The 17152-nt window shown below is 43.7% G+C and overlaps 1 protein-coding gene across 5 annotated transcripts in view; it reads right to left on the minus strand.

The window, feature by feature from the left end:
* UNC93A (unc-93 homolog A) overlaps positions 1-17152 on the minus strand; it is a 114347-nt gene that overhangs the window by 34078 nt on the left and 63117 nt on the right. For all 5 annotated transcript variants that reach the window (XM_066596132.1, XM_066596135.1, XM_066596133.1 and 2 more), the window contains one exon: positions 10506-10687. In XM_066596132.1, coding sequence (XP_066452229.1) covers positions 10506-10687 — 182 coding nt within the window. The remainder of the gene's footprint in view (positions 1-10505; positions 10688-17152) is intronic.

Genomic DNA, 17152 nt, shown 5'->3' on the forward strand with positions numbered 1-17152 from the left:
GCGGAACTCCCCACCCAGAGGGGCGGGGAGAAGTCACATGACACCAGGGGGAATCACAAGGTCGCCTCCCCCTGGAGGCGTGCACCGACCAGAGCGTCATGCAGCCAACCAGCGGACAGCACGCCCGCGCACGACACGTGGTGCGCCGACGGCTGCCGCGACTAACCACCAGAGCAGGGGAACCCCGGACATGGCCACCAGGCTGGACCCTACAGCTAGAGGACGTGCGTTCCGCCTCACCCAGACACCGGCGCCCGTAGTGGTAACCCCATCTCTAACAGTGGTGATGGCAGAATTGATAGAGAAATTTAAGGAGGGACTAGATGTCTTTCCAGAATGCTATGATATTACAGGATATAAACAATATGTGACCAGCGGGGTTGATAATCTCAAATGTTGATTCAGGGATTACTCTGGCTGCCATTATGGAGTTAGGGTGGCTTCAGACGAGCGTGTATTTTGTGCATGCATACGCATGCACAAAAACACGCGTCTATTAGCCCCAATGCATTCACTGTGGTGTGTGCACATGTCCGTGCTTTACAGGCGTGCACCATAGTGAATGCACGCATTGTTTTCAATAGAGCCGGGGCTGCTGCCGGCGGCTCCATTGAAAACAATGGTCTGCCGACACCCTTGCATTGTTTTTCATAGAGGAGCTTTACATATAAGCCCTTCCCTGAAAAACAAAAATTTTAGTTTAAAAAAATAAATAAATAAATAAACTTACCGCATGCGGCAGATGTTTTTTTAATCCCCACTAGTAAAAAGAATTCCCTGCGGTAGAGGATTCTGCTGCTGGCACCCTGTCAATTGATTTCAGGGAAGGGCTTAAAATATAAGCCTTTCCCTGAAAATCCAGTAGAAGTGCTTTAAAAAACAAAAAAAATAGATACTCACCTTGCTTCAGCTGCCGGGGCTCAGCCGTGTCTTCTCCTGCTGTCCCCTGCTCTGTGGTGCTAATCTGATCACCCGTCATTCATTCTGGGAGAGCTGCCTGTGATTGGCTGAGCATTTCAGCCAATCACATTCAGCTCTTTCAGCAGGCGGGGATTTTAAATCTCGTCCCTACGGTAGTACCTTTGCTATTACTGTTAATACTGTCTTATTTTTTTTTTTTATGGGCTACAATAGGAAGAAACACAATTTAGGTATTTTTGGTGGTTTTGTTTTTAGGTGTTTAGTGTGTGGTATAAATGACATGTTAACCTTATTCTGTGAGTCACTAGAACTACAGAGATACAAGTTACCAGATGCCAATATAGACACCAGTATTGTTTTTGTTATTTTTTGTTACTATTTCAAAAGATAAATAACTTTTAAAAGAAATAATCTTTTTGTATTGCAGCATTCTGACTCCCATAACCTTAGACTGGCTTGTGATCAGATGTACTGATAATTTTATGTTAAGTTTTCAGATCGCTCAACTTTGCTGACATATTGCCTAGTTCCCTAAAGACTGCACTCAGCGGCTGCCACGGTTTAGAGTGAGTAGTTTGGGAGTGTACGTTTAAGTTTTTTAGAATATTCTAACACTTTCAAAATCATTTGTGGCAAATACACATAAGCTGTGTAATAGTCATCTCTATCCACAAGGTGTCACTCTGGTACTGCAATCAATAGCAGGCGCACAAAAAAAAAAAGAGAGCAGTTCTTGCAGGACCAATACTGTAGATACATGGATCAGCCGTAACATCAACACTAATGATTGGTAAAGCGAACAACATTGCTTGTCTTGTTTCAATGGCATCTATCAAGGTGGGACATATTAGGGCATGTTCACACAAATGAAATTTGACACTGGTCCATGCTGAAATTTGAGTCAAATACAGCGACAATCTACAACCCCTGCATGTGAATGAGGTTTACGTAATTCTGTTGCCATGTAATGGAAAATGACTTAATAAATTTTTGACTCCGCTATAGAAACAAAAATCAACATTGGAAATCAGTAGCATGCAATTTTTGCAGATTCTGCGCAGAAAATCCAAGGATTAAACCCCTGGAATTATAATGGGGTTAATACTGTAAATCTTGGGTCAGAGCATCTCCAGAACGGCTGGTCTTGTGAGATTTTCATGGTACCCGTTGATGGGCACCTCCCAATGTGTTCCAAAGAAGAAAAACTGATGAAACGGTGACAGGGTCATGGGTATGCTCATGAATGCAGTTGGAGAGCAAATGGTAGTCTATCTGGTCTGATCTCACAGAAGAACTACTGTAGTGTCCCAAAGTAGGGACCCTCCAGCACTTTAATATCGGTCTCTTGTAGCTTTTATGTGTTTGTACTGTGAAATGTGATAGACTGTGTGTTGTTATGTGTGTTGATTCTGTCTGGGTCAATGTTAGGTCATTGTCTGGTGTCTGAGTCATTCTAACCCTGTGTGTCTTGTCAGTCACCCTAAGCAGGCCTAGGATTGGCTAGGCAGATCAACCAATTCTGAAAGTGCCTACAATGGGCAAGTGAGCATCACAACTGGGCTATGGAGGAATAGAAGAAGGTGGCAAATCATGTTTTCTTTTACATCATGTGAAGGCAGGATGTGTGTGACTCTTACCTGGGAAAAGATTATACCAGACTGCAGTATGGGAAGAAGAAAAGAGGCAGTATGATGCTCTGGGCAATGTTCTGCTGGGAAACCTTGGGTGATAGCATTTTGACCTAAACTGTATTACTAGTGCTGCATGTCGTGATCAGCTGGATTTTAGTAAGAATCTACAGAAAATCATTTTGAATATGTGTTTACTTTTGTGAATGTGGCTCAGTTGTTAGCACTGTTGTTGTTCAATGTTGGGATCCGAGGTTCAAATCATGCCAAGGATAATTTCTGCATGGAGTTTGAAAAACATCATTCAGATGTTGCTCTTAGGCCCCCTGCACATGGGCGGAAATTCCGTGGCTTTCAGTTGCAGCATTACGTTAGTGGGCTGCCAGGAGCTGAGAGGACCTGAGCTGTGCAGCCAATCAGTTACAGGGGGCATCACCCCCCTGTCAATCTTGACTCCACCAGGGCTTCCTGGTGGCATCAAGATACACTAATATCATGACAGTGGTGACGGGCTGCTCCTCTCTGCTCATGCGCCAGCTGGGAGGCAGCCGGCACACAGCGCATAGAGGAGACGCTGGGAGCGGGTAAGCTGGAGGGCTGTGCAGGGGCACAGGTCCGCATCCCGCTGCGAGAATTCTTACAGCGGGATCCAACCCGGCAATCTGCAGGCAGCCTTGGTCAGATTTGAACCTACAACTCCAGCACCGTGAAGCAGCCATGCTGACAACTGCAGCCACCTCACTTGTCCTTTCTGCTCCAGAGGAGGAGATGAACAGAAAGAATAAACACGAAGAGAACATAAAAACACCATCTAGATGTTTTCTTTAGACATATTTGAACATAGAACTCCAGCATTACAAGGCAACAGTGCCAACAACAAGGGCAACATCTGGTATTTTTTTTCATGTTCTCTTTGTGTTTATTCTTGTCATTCTTCTCCTTTTCTAGAGCAAAACACACAAGTGTGGTGGCTCAATTGTTAGCAATGCTGCTTGAGGTGTAGGTTCTAATCTGATAAAGGGCAACATCTGAATTAAGTTTTTTAAAGTGCATGTTATGTTATCCTTCGTGGGATTTTAAGCTATTACCCCAGCACTGACAACAACTGAACCACATTCATAGAAGAAAAGACACGCACACTCACGTGTTACTGAAGCTGCTTTTCATACCCATTGATTTTAACAGGACTTGGAATTGGCTATTCCTATTCACAATTATTTTGTGAAAATGGGGTTGGGATATTTCAACACTAATTATTTGGGATATTTCAACATTAATTATTACAGACCAAGTGCAGCGATATTTCCTGAAGGCCGCGATCTCTTTCAAGGTCAATGTCACATTCCAAAAATTGTTCAGAGATGGTTTGAAGAACATGTCAAAGAGATAAAGGTGTTGACATGGCCTTCTGTTCCCCAGATTTTAACCCATTTTAGCATCTGTGGGATGAGCTGATGCATGCACACTGTTATAGGATTTAAAGGGGTATGCTCATCTAAGCATTTCATGGTAACCTCATGGTTGTTTTTTTAACCACCTTACCAGGTGTTGCAGAAATAGCTGAGATTGCAGAGTTATGCTGTTTATATAACTCTTATTGAAGTGAATCATAATATTATCTATCTATCCCTACTTTCCCAGATTTTGTCTATGTTTATCATCACACTTCACCCCAATGCTAGCCTTTGTTTTATCTCTGGCATAGATTCTCCATCATGGTCAATTTTCAAACCAAGAAAGATGAAGTCTTGCATACATTCTATGGCCTAGTCATCACTTTTGATTTGAATTTGGGCATTTTTTGCAGTCATTATAATTGTAGGAGTCATCCCTATACGCTGGTCTCAAGCATAAATAAATTAAGACGTTAGGGGAAGACCTGGCGACCTACCTCATGAAAACTTCAGCTTGGAAACCCTATGAAAGAGCATTCAAATGATTCAGCCATCTTTTAGCCAACTTCAGCTGACAGTCTGCCCTTCTCCCCTGCCCCTCTCCATTGACTTAACATAGCGGCCATTCAGTACGGCTGCTATTTACACTGAACGATCAGCGTTCAGCTCATCGTGCATCGTTCATGCTGTATGGGCCTTTAGAGACACTCACGGTCTGGAACTTACAGAGGTGCAATCTATTACTACCCACTTTAGAGAGCATTACACTAATCTATACAATTCATTAAGAGATAAATCAATATCAGATTCTCTCTCTTAGTTAGGAGATTTTACATTTACAACCCTTTTCAATGTACAAATTGACTATTTGGATGCCCCTATTCAGTTGGAGGAGATCCAGCAGGCCATCGTAGAAATGACATTAAATGAATCTCTCGGGCCTGACTGCCTTCATATAGAGGTGTACCAGAGATACATGGAGGGGCTTTCTCCGATATTACAGGACATGCTGCAGCAGGCCCATCTGGACAACTTCCTTCCATCGTCTTTCTATGATGTTGACATTATAGTATTATTATAACCCGGTAAGGAACCTACCAAATGTGATTCATGTTGTCAAATATTGTTGCTTAATTTTGATTACAAAATCCTAACAAAAGTATTAGCTGCCAGACTGAATCAAGTCATTCTTCCTATCATTCATACTGACCGAACAGGCTTTATGCCTGGCAAATCCACTACTATAAATATCTATAGAGTTCAAACAACTATTCAACTTGGCAGGTCACATAATATGCCTCAAGCTTAAGCATCTTTAGATACAATGAAAGATTTTGATTAACTAGAATGGAATTTTCTGGAATCTTGTCTACATCATTTCGGGTTTGGCCCTACATTTTTTAAAAGGATCACAATTATGCTCATACTTATGAACTAATACCTATACTGGTGGTAAGGTAAGCACCTTTTCCAAAAAGGTTTGCCAAGAAGAAACTTACTGTCTTTTATTGCATGCTTTCATTTTCAGGTTGTACATGCATATATGGACTTTTGCACAGGACTCTAAAGTAAAGCTATGTGACTTTTGCCTTGCTAATGAATTCCTCTCCTAACAGGTTGCCTACTATACAGTGCACTTCCTGCAATTGTCATTTATTGTTTGCATTTATATTTATGTATATTCTGTTTGTCTGTGGGGAGAAGAGTTATGTAGGTTCCTCACAGCTAGCTGGGACTTAAAATTCAGTCTTACACCAACGTAATTTCTAAAAACTTGCAAGTACACTAAAACTCTAAAATAATGTGCTGTCACACATACTTAGTAAGTACACCTTTCTGCCCCCTCGCAGCTTAGTACAGCCAAGGGCAGCTGTGTTTTTAAGTAGGGGGGAACTGTAGTGGCCTGGAGGGGCCTCCAGAATAGTCACATCAACTTTTGTCCTGTCACACCTGTCTATGTGCTTCTCATAGGCATGGAAGGTGCAGCGCATTAGTTTCTCCCCTTTCTTAGCTCAGAGCTTAGTGCTGACAATAGCTGGTTGCCTATTAGCTGTTTGTCACTCTTCCACTGATTGGTGAGTCCAGGGCGGGAAACCTTAACATGCGTTCCTATGCAGAGTGGGTGGAGTTTGGAGAAAGTGTGGGAAGAGAGAGAGGAAGTGAGGGAGGAGTCGGGAGAGTGAGCGAGGAGAGCAGTCGGAGGAGAAAGGTGGCTGCAGCAAGTCATGGTCGGAGAGGAGGAGTGCTAGCAAGTCAGCCATGTGTGCAGTGTTTTCACAAAGCCAACAAGAGTAGCAAGGTCCCTTTCTGCTCCCTTGTCCATCCTGCAGTGAGGAGATCTGAGTTGTAGGCCAGCATTCCACAAAACAGCGAGTTTAACTACCTGGTGAATTTAAAGCTAGGATTAGTTTAGTGGCCAATTTCAGCTATCATCCAACACCTGCATTATTCACTCCCAGTAAGCCCACCAGCTATTTAATACTGAGGGGAAGTCATTACCGAGTAATCTCTAGGAGAGTAGAGATAGAGCGTTGACGAAATTGTTGTTTAAGTTACAAATCTACTGTATTAAATGTGTTCAATTACTGCATAATTACCGGCTCTGCTACATCCGTAACGCTGCAAAGTTGAACTATATTTCTTCTGTATTAACTAAAGCTTCAGTAAACCTGCATGCTCCCAGTTTACTAGAAAAACCTACTGGACTTGTCTCAAGTTATTTCACCACCACTACACTTGGGAGTTCAGGTTGAAGTACTGGTATCACCCATGACAAAACAATTGTTTATTGCAAATTTGTCCTTACACATTATCCTTGCCACTGTGTGACAGCTGAGCAGAGCCCTATTATCACCACTGATGTGAGGGATTACAGAGCCACCTGTGACAACCACCTTGCAATCCCCATGGTGTTACCCACTTGGCACGCTCAGCTCGGCCGTTTCAACCTTATTCGATTACAAGAAATGTTTTTGGCCAGAAGGGCAATTGCTATGAAGTGGACGGCTGTGGTGGCACCTTCTGTCTCAAGATTAATGTAATAATTCCTTATGAAAAAGTAATATACCAGCATAAAGGTTGTCCTGATAAATAAAAAAAAAACACGTGGTCCCTGGCATAACCCATATTCCACATTACAAATTGACTGAATAAATTAAATGTATCCCTGTTTTTCCTCCTCTCTCTTCCTCTCCTTTCTTATTTTTAATTTTCTCTCCTTTCTTCCTTCTTCCCCCTTTATTCCCCTTTTCCTCTTATTCCATTTCTTTTCCCCAGTCATAGGTCGCCTGCACACTAATGGATTTACATTGCAGAATCTGTGGTCGGCGTCCACACTGCGGATCTGCAGCAAATACCGTTTGTTACATGTTAAGGATAATCACTTCTTCCTGCACACTCGCGGAATCGAATTGTGATTTCTGCAAACCAAGGAAAAATCACAGCAAGTTCTATTTTAGTATGGATTCCACACGGACGGCTTGCATTGATGTCAATCAAGACATCCAACACATGGCCTTTCCGCAATTCCCATTGCGGAAAGGTCGCGGATTCCATGTCATCACCTAGCAACAGCGTGGGAAAAATTTTTTTTGTCAAATCTGTACTGGACATGTCCGATGGCGGCTAGCCGCAGCTATCCACAGTACCGATAATAAAGAGAAAATACAGGTGAAAGTTCTGGATGGAGTATATATCTCGCCCAGACACTTGGACTAGGTGAGGTAAAATTCAGTCCAAGTCTTCCTGGTAGGTTTCCAGTTGCTCACCTGTGAGTAACTAAACTCATTACTGGGGCAAAAAGTCTGACAAGCTAGGCAGCTACAGTCAGTGAGTTGAGAAGTGAGTACATCACAGAAAGAGCTCCTGACCAGGTGGGAGTAGAGTTCACCTTTCTGCCACCGTGGCACCCTGGTGGGCAGGTATTTGACATCTACACGATGTTTGATCAACTGACTGTTTTACCGTATTTCAGCTGCAATCTGCTGTTAAACCCGCTGTAAGAAATAACTGACTTATGCTTGGAGGACAATTGTTAGCAATGGTGTCATTTCCGTTCTCTTCCCTATAAAAGCGGAGCCACAGCATCGATTCTGCTTAGGAAAATAAACATGTGTGTTTGTTTAAGATTTTTTCCCCCCTTTTCTTAGGCCTAGTGCCCACGACCGTGACGGGCTCTACAAGGTAAATTCCGCAGCGGAGTCCGTCACGGCGCCCCCCCAGAGACCCTATACTTACCTCCAGATCCGCTGCCCGACGTCCCGCATGACGCACCTGCAGTGTCATGTGACACGCCGGCAGAGTCATATGACACGCCCACAGCATCACATGATGCGCTGGCCTCGTCATATGACATGACCACAGCGTCACATGACACGCCGGCCTCGTCATATGATGCGGTCGGCAGTGGGAAGCTTTTTCACGCTATCTTCCGCTGTGCTATAGCGAAAGATAGCGTGATGGACGGCTTCCATTTACTGCCATGGAAGCCGTCCGTCCGTGCTTCAGCCAAGCACAATCAGAGCTACCAGCTGGCGGGGATTTTAAATCCCCGGCTGCTGATAGCTCAGCACAGCAGTGCAGAGCTGGGGACAGCACGAGGAGTCGCGGCTGAGCCCCGGCACCTGAGGGGCTTTCAGGGAAGGGCTTTAAGGATAAGCCCTTCCCTAAAAAGCCAATATAGTTAGTGTTTAAAAAAAAAAAAAGCATACTCACCTGCCTTCAGCTGCTGGGGCTTAGCCGCGACTTCTGCCGCTGTCCCTGGCTCTGTAGCGCCTGCTGGTAGCTCTGATTGTGATTGGCTAAAGTGCTTCAGCCAATCACAATCAGTGCTTCAGCCAAACACAATCAGAGCTAACAGCAGTTGGGGATTTTAAGTTGGGGACAGCGGCAGAAGTCGCGGCTGAGCCCTGGCAGCTGAAGGCAGGTAATTTTTTTTACACTATTTTTATTGGATTTTCAGGGAAAGGCTTATGTTTAAAGCCCTTCCCTGAAATCCAATGACGGGGATGCCGGCAGCAAGATTCTCTACTGCAGCTGTCATGTGTGACAACTGCGGTAGAGAATTGAAGAATTCCTCTGCCGCTATATCTGCCACAGATGTGGCAGATGTAGCAGCAGGGAATTCTTTTAACTAGCGGGGTGAAGGAAACATCTACCGCATGCGGCAGATGTGTTCTTCATCCCGGCGGGGGTCACGGCAGCGGCGGAGAGGTAAGTATTTTTTATGTTTTTATTTTTTTTACACAAAAATGTTTTTTTTTTCAGGGAAGGGCTTATATGTAAAGCCCTTCCCTGAAAAATAATGCGGCTCCATTGAAAACAATGCGTACATTCCCAATGGTGCACGCATGTCCTATCTTTGCAGGAACGCACCTGCAAAGTACGGACATGTGCACACACAATAGGGAATGCAATGTTACAAATACAAGCGTGTTTTTGTGCGTGCGTATGCACACACAAAAACACACTCGTGTGAAGCCACCCTAATATGCACAAAGATAGTATATGCTGTGTATTTTCTGTGAACAAACCCATTGTGATCAATGGGGCCTATTCATTGCATATTACGTGCGTCAAAATTGCACACATAATACACAACACAAATGCGCTCTTGTAAACAAGCCCTTCGAGTCTCACTCAGTTTTTATATGGGCCTGCTATAATCAGATCCACCAACACAGGCATTTTTTCGCATTTATGTTGAAACTTCCAGTCACATACAGCGCTTATTTTTCCGTATAAAAGCCAGGCACCTGAGCAGAACTAAACTGACCCCAATATAGTCAATGAGGTCTGTTCGGCGCTGTTCAGTTCCATCCTTAGGGCGCCCACCCACTGGCGTTTTTTTTCACTGCGAAATTCGCAGGTTTTTTTTTTCTGCAGGGGGTCTATGGGACTTGTAATGTAGAAATCGCGATCGCGCAAAATCGCGATTTACCGCGATATCGCGATTTTGCGCGATCGCGATTTTAGCTTTGCATGTCCCATAGCCCAAAGACCCCTGCAGAAAAAAAAAAACACTGCGAATTTCGCAGTAAAAAAACGCTAGTGGGTGGGCACCCTTAGACAGAACAGTTCGCCTGTGGTAATCCCCGAGCACAGATGTGAAACTACCCTTACTCCACCACCTTTTTCATTTCAGTCTTTATTGATAATGTGATGGCAGACAGATGTACCAAGATGAAGTCTGAAGTGTATAGAGCTATACATTTTTGCTCAGTTTCAGTAAAATGCTGCGAAAATCATGTAAGGGAACTTCACAGGAAGATCCATAAAAAAACAGCAACTGAAGAAAGCTGCAGTAAAGGCCTGATAAAGCACCTCAAGGGAGGGAACTCAGCATTTACTTTCCAGACTCCAGGCAATCATTGACAACAAAGCAAAGAGTTTCTATTAGTATTAAAAAGAATTCATATACAGTGTTTATAATCAGAATAAATATTGTTAGTTTGTCCAATTCATATTGAACTTTTGAAATTGGAGGGAATTTCTCGTTATATCACAGTGACCAGAATCTGAACATGACTTCAATTAATGCACTTAGATATAGATTTTTCCTTACCAGCTAGCGTAAAAATTACCAAGGGAATATGTGATATAGCAGCACATAGAGGCGACAATTGTCCATTTACAGCCAATTTTCTTAATTAAAATTGGAGGAAGGAACATTGAAGAGATAATCAGAGCTCCATAGATGACACTTAGTGAAGCAACACCGAGGCCTTGATCCACATTGAGGCTGCTCTAAAAAAGAAAAAAGACAAGAGATTAAATATTGCAGTTATAACCTATATGGACCCACATGAAGTCTCTGGAAAACTGCAAATTATGATAATTAGTACACAATGACAAATCCTGCTGTGCAGAAAATACTGGGGTGTAAGAGGAAATAAGAAAAAAAACAACAGAGCTGAAGAGCTATGGGGATATTGTACTACACATGGGGTGTATAAAGGAATAATAGGCCCCTGTAGCAAATTTAAGAATTTGTGTCCCCTCCAACTGTAAATGGCATATCTATCATTGCAATTTTTAGGCCCACACTTTAGGTCCTGTTGCTGACAATATATCTGCTTAGGTAGCGCTCTCTTTTTCTTACTTGATAAATTACATTACAAAGCGTGAGAATGGGGAACTGGGTAAGTATATGAAGTTCACCCCCAGGCTACACATTCCCTGTTTTATAAACACCGAAAATGAGTTTATCAGATTTGGCAGGTTTCCTTTAACTTAAGCCTTAATTCAGTACATCTTGAGAAGTGTGATGCAAGATGAGTTGCTATAAATTGTACCTACTCTGATTGGGTAACTGTTACTAGTGGGGTACCACAGAGGGCAGTATTGGGCCCTATTATAGTTAATATATATATTAATTACCTGGTTGAAGGATTGTACAGTAAAATATCAATATTTGCAGATGACACAAAACAATGTAAATAAAGTAAAACAGGAGAGAACGCAAGGAGACTGCCAGAGGATCTGGATAGGCTGGAGGTAGAAATGTGGCAAATGTGGTTTACCACTAATAAATGTAAGGTTCTGCACATGGGCAGAGGAAATACATGTCACCATTACAGACTGAATTGGAAAACATGAAAAAAGACTTGGGGATTTTAATTAACTGTAAGCTTAACTCAAGCAACCAGTGTCAGGCAGCTGCTACCAAGGCAAATAGGATCATGGAATGCATCACAAGATGTCTAGGGGCACATGACGAGAACATTGTTCTCCCTTTTTAGAAGTCTTTGGTCCAACCAAAAATGGAATATTACAGACAGTTTTAGGCATCAATACTCAGGAATGACATATCAGTGCTTGAGCGCATACAAAGGCGAGCAACTAAAGTAATGAATGGAATGGGTGATTAAGAAAAGTGATGATTGAGGGGCATTCTAAAACATATGTATAAATATATCAGGGGGCAATACAGAGATCTCTCCCAACATCTATTTATACCCAGGTCTGTAACAAAGGGGCGCTGTAATAAATATGTAAAAATATATCAGGGAACAATACAGAGATCTCTCCCATTATCAAACTACTAACGACCACTTGTCTGTGAGTATGTATGTTGGTGCTTCTCATGCTCCACCCCTGATCACATGCTGGTGATGTCATCGCAGGTCCTACAGCATGAAGCATGCAGAGCCTGACAGCAGCCACGTACTCACAGGACCTTTGATGATGTCACCGACATGGGATCAGCCACCAGCACTTATCTCTGCCCCCTGATCAAATGATGATGATGCCATCACAGCTCCTAAAGCATATATAAAAGACAGAGCCTGCCAGCAGCCGTGTGCTCATAGGATCTGTGATGATGTCACCATAATGTAATCAGTCACCTGAGTGGGAAGAGTCCAGGGTCACATGACAGTGACTTCATCACAGATCCTACACCAGCACAGGCTGACAAAAAAATGTATCAGGGAACTGGGGTCCGGGTAATGGAAGTCCCTAAAAGCTACCCACAACCCCTGTCCCTACCTACTTGCCCCCCAGGGCGACAACTGGGCGACGGTCCCTATACTCACTAGGGAAGTGGGGCAGGGGGTCAAACTTACAAACAAATACCAAGACAAACAGACACAGAGGCAAGTCAGGAAGTCAGGGTCGGCAACAGGAGAATACGCGGTACAAGGGATCAGGCGAAGTCAAAGTCAGGTTCCAAAGCAGAGGGCCACAACGGGAAATCAGATGAGAACAATGCGGGTGCAGCCTGGAGACAAACATACACTGGCAATGCTGGAGAGAAACAGGCACGTTTAAATGCTGTCAGTACTCCTGCCCCAGCAGCTGATTGGGGTGGGGAGCCTGCCAGCAACCAGACCCAGGTAGAAGGCAGCAAGTGCAGATGCTGCTAGTCAGGATGTCATGGCAACGTGGACTGCATCGCCGCATCTCCAGCAACTGACCACCCTGGCACCACCCCCTGAGCACAGGGGCACGCGCCCGGAGCCAGTGTCCGGGACCCCGACGGCACGGGGAGGTCACCAAGACCGGAGCTCCCCTGCGCCGCACCGGATCAGCTCGGGTGATAGGACCGGTGGTGCAGACGCGGAGACCCCGAGAGCTGCCGGTCCTAACAAAATGTATGTAGTTCAACTGTGTGTGTCACAAGTGCATCTAGCAGGGATGTGTGTGTCTGTGCCACGCATATGAAGTAGCAAAGCTGTGTCTTTGCCACACATGTCATGCAGCAGAGCTGTGTCTATGAGGCACATGTCATGTAGCAGAGCTGTGTCTGAGACATGCACATGTCATTTAACAGATCTGTGTCTATGCCGCGCATGTCATGTAACAAGGCTGTGTCTGTGAAATATGCATGTCATGTAGCAGAGCTGTGTCTGTGCTACGCATGTCAGGTAGCAGAGCTGTGTCAGTGAGGCGCATGTCATGTAGCAGAGCTGAGTCTGTGCTGTGCATGTCATGTAGCAGAACTATGTCTGTGCCACACATGTCATAGAGCAAAGCTGTGTCTGTGCCATGCATGTGTGGTGCAAATATAAATGGCTATTTGTAGCCCTCCATCTGGTATTCCGACAGCCTTGAATGTTCACTGTATACATTTTAAGAATTGTATAACTGAGTCTTAAAGACCTGCTGGAACCAAGTTAATATCGGCACATATTATCACCAGTGTCTAAAGAGTCTTGTGATCTATTGTCTAATTAATCATGCAAATCTTTCAGCATTGTCTTAAGACTGAATGGGGGACTTATGTATATTTGAAGCTTACTGCTGTCATTGTTTTAAGAATCCGTTTTATTTGTCTGAACTGGTTAAAGGTCACTTTGGATTGTGACTAGAGATGAGCGAGCACCAAAATGCTCGAGTGCTTGTTGCTCAAGTCGAACTTTCAGTGATGCTCGAGAGTTCGTTTCAAGTAACGAACCCCATTGAAGTCAATGGGCGACTCGAGCATTTTTGTATATGACTGGTGCTCCGCTAAGGTTTTCATTTGTGAAAATCTTAGCAAATCACCAAAGTCATGTAAAAAACACAGAAATGGATAGGGCAGGCGAGGAGCAACATGCAGGGCTGCATTTCAGGCTCTGAGGTCTCACTATTAAGCCAATAGTGGCAAGAATGAGACACCCCCCCCCCACTGTCAGCATAACGACCGTTCTCCTCTCCTCTCCTCTGGCGAGCGCGGGATGAATTTTTGGGAAGGGATTAAAAATATAAGCCCTTACCTGAAAAAGAAAGATTTTAGTGTAAAAAAGAATTAAAAATGCAGGCATTCTCTGCAATGGAGCCGCTGCTGCTGCCGGCGACTCCATTGAAGACAATGGTCCGCTGGCACACCTGAATTCTTTTTCAGGGAAGGGCTTTACATATAAGCCATTCCCTGGAAATGAATTAAAAGTGATTTAAAAGACAAAAAAAATAGATACTCACCTCCCTTCAGCTGCCGGGGCACAGCCGAGTCTTCTCCTGCTGTCCCCTGCACTGTGGTGCTGAACTGCTGTCATTCAGCTGAGAGCTGCGCTGAGCCAATCAGAGGCAGCATTCACTCACCCATTCATGAATTCATGAATGGGTGTGAGTGAGATCTGCCTCTGATTGGTCAGGCTGTGACCAATCAGAGGCAGCTCATTCAGCAGGCGGGGATTTTAAATCCCCGACTGCTGAATACTACAGAGAGCAGTTCAGGAGAATTGCCAGCTGACCGCAGCTGAACTCCGTCTGCCGGGACCAGGTGAGTATATATATATTTTTTATTTTTACACATTTCTGGATGAATTGCAGGGAAGGGCTTATATATTTAAGCCCTTCCCGAAAATTCATTGTGCGATCGCCGGCAGCCCATTGCTTTCAATGGAGCCGGCTGTATTGCCGGCTCCATTGAATTCAATGGGCTAACATCGTTCTGCCGGGACAAGGTGAGTATATATTTTTTTTACTTTTTACACATTTTAGGATGATTTTCAGGTAAGGGCTTATATTTTAAAGCCCTTCCCGAAAATTCATCCCGCGCTAGCCGGCAGCCCATTGCTTTCAATGGAGCCGGCTGTATTGCCAGCTCCATTGAATTCAATGGTCAGTGCTCGTGTAATCAAGACGAGCACCGCGTGGTGCTCGTCTCGAGTAACGAGCATCTCGAGCACCCTAATACTCGAAGAGCATCAAGCTCGTCTCGAGTATGCTCGCTCATCTCTAATTGTGACCTTTTCCAACAAGCAACTCCATGCATTGATATTTGTGATGCAAATATCCAAGCAATGAATCATAAAAAGTATAAAACACAGGAGAGGGTTTTGGGGAGTTATAAGCATTTTGGACCTGTGATGGGGAATGCCCTCTCACAGTGTCATTCCCAAGAAGCCCTCCTATTTTCTGACTTTTTACCATTGCTTCTCTGGTTGATGTACAAAGCAGATATGTATACCTAAGGCTCTCCGTGATGTGAGTATTAATGTAACCATTGTTTAATTATTGTTTACCAAAACATTTATGTAATATCACCTATTTTTATGTAACTTTTTTTTGTTTTTATAATTTATTCATTGTTATTAATAAATTGTGTTCTATCAACACATTTGTCATTCTTTAAAGCCGTATCCGAACTTGTTATTTTCCAGTTGGCAAAACAGCATTTTATGTAGCAGAGCTCTATATGTGCTGAACATGTCATGTAGCAGAGCTGTGTCTATAAGGTGCATTTCATGTAGCAGAGCTCAGTCTGTGCCACGCATATCATGTAGCAGAGCTGTGTCTGTGCTGCACATGTCATGTGACATGCATGTCATATGTCACAGCTGTGTGTGATGTGCCTGTCATGTTGCAGAGCTGTGTCTATGGCGTGCATCTAATGTAGCAGAGCTGTGTTTGTGTGGTGCATGTGATGTAGCTGAACTGTGTCTGTGCCACGCATGTCATGAGGCAGAGCTGTATTTGTGACATGCCTGTGCCGCACATGTATTGTAGCAGGGCTGTGTCTGTGCAATGCATGCAATGTAGCAGAACTGTGTCTGTGCCATGCATGTCATGTAGCAGAGCTGTGTCTGTGCCACGCATGTAGTATAGCAAAGCTGGGTCTGTGCCGAGTTTGTGTTGTCGCAGAGCTGTGCCTGTGATGCACATGTAATTTAGCAGAGCTGTGTATGTGCCGAGCATGTGGGGTAGTGGAGCTGTGTCTATGACATGTGCATATAATGTAGCAGAGCTGGGTCTGTGCCGTGCATGTCATGTAGCAGAGCTGTGTCTGTGTCTGTATCATGCATGTAATGTAGCAGAGCTGTGTCTGTGCTGCACATGTCAAAAGGCATAGCTGTGCTGCAACGTGCATGTCATGTGTCTCAGCTGGACAATACAGAGATCTTTCCCATCGTCTATTTATAACTAAAGCTGTAACAAATGGGGCGCTCTCAAAACTAGGTACAGTATATCCAGGGAAAATACGGAGATCTCTGCCATCATTTGCTTTTACCCGAGACTGTAACAAGGGGGTGATCTAATAAATATGTATAAATGTATCATGGGAAAATACAGAGATCTATCCCGTCATCTATTTTACCGAGGACTGTAACAAGGAGGCGTTCTTATAACTATGTGTAACTATATCGGGGAATAATAAAGAGATCTCTCCCAGCATCTATTAATACACTGGACTATAACAAGGGGGCGCCCCAATTACTATCTGTAAATTTATAAGGGAACAATCTAGAAATCTCTCATATTATCTATTTATATTCAGGACTATAGTAAAAGGGTGCTCTAATAACTATGTTTAAATATATCTGGGGATAATACAGAGATCTCTCCCATCATCTATTTATACCCAGGAGTGTAACAAGGGAGCGCTCGAATAACTATGTGTAAAAGTATCAGGGAATAATACAGAGATCTCTTCCATCATCTATTTATGCGGGACTTTAACAAGGGGGCGCTATAATAACAATGTATAAATATATCAGGGAACAATACAGAGTTGTATCCCATTATCTATTTAGATCCAGTACTGTAGCAAGGGGGAGTTCTACAAATTATGTGTAAATATATATGCAGACATTAGAGAGATCTCTTCCATCATCTATTTATACTGGACCGTAACAAGGGGGCATTAAAATAGCTATGTAAAAATATATCAGGAAACAATACATTCCATCATCTATTTATACCCAGGACTGTAACATGGGGGTGCTCTAGTAACTGTGTATAAATATATCATGGGTCAGTACAGAGATCTCTACCATCAACTATACA

The sequence above is a fragment of the Eleutherodactylus coqui genome, chromosome 3 (genome assembly GCF_035609145.1).
Source record: "Eleutherodactylus coqui strain aEleCoq1 chromosome 3, aEleCoq1.hap1, whole genome shotgun sequence".
Taxonomy (NCBI): domain Eukaryota; kingdom Metazoa; phylum Chordata; class Amphibia; order Anura; family Eleutherodactylidae; genus Eleutherodactylus; species Eleutherodactylus coqui.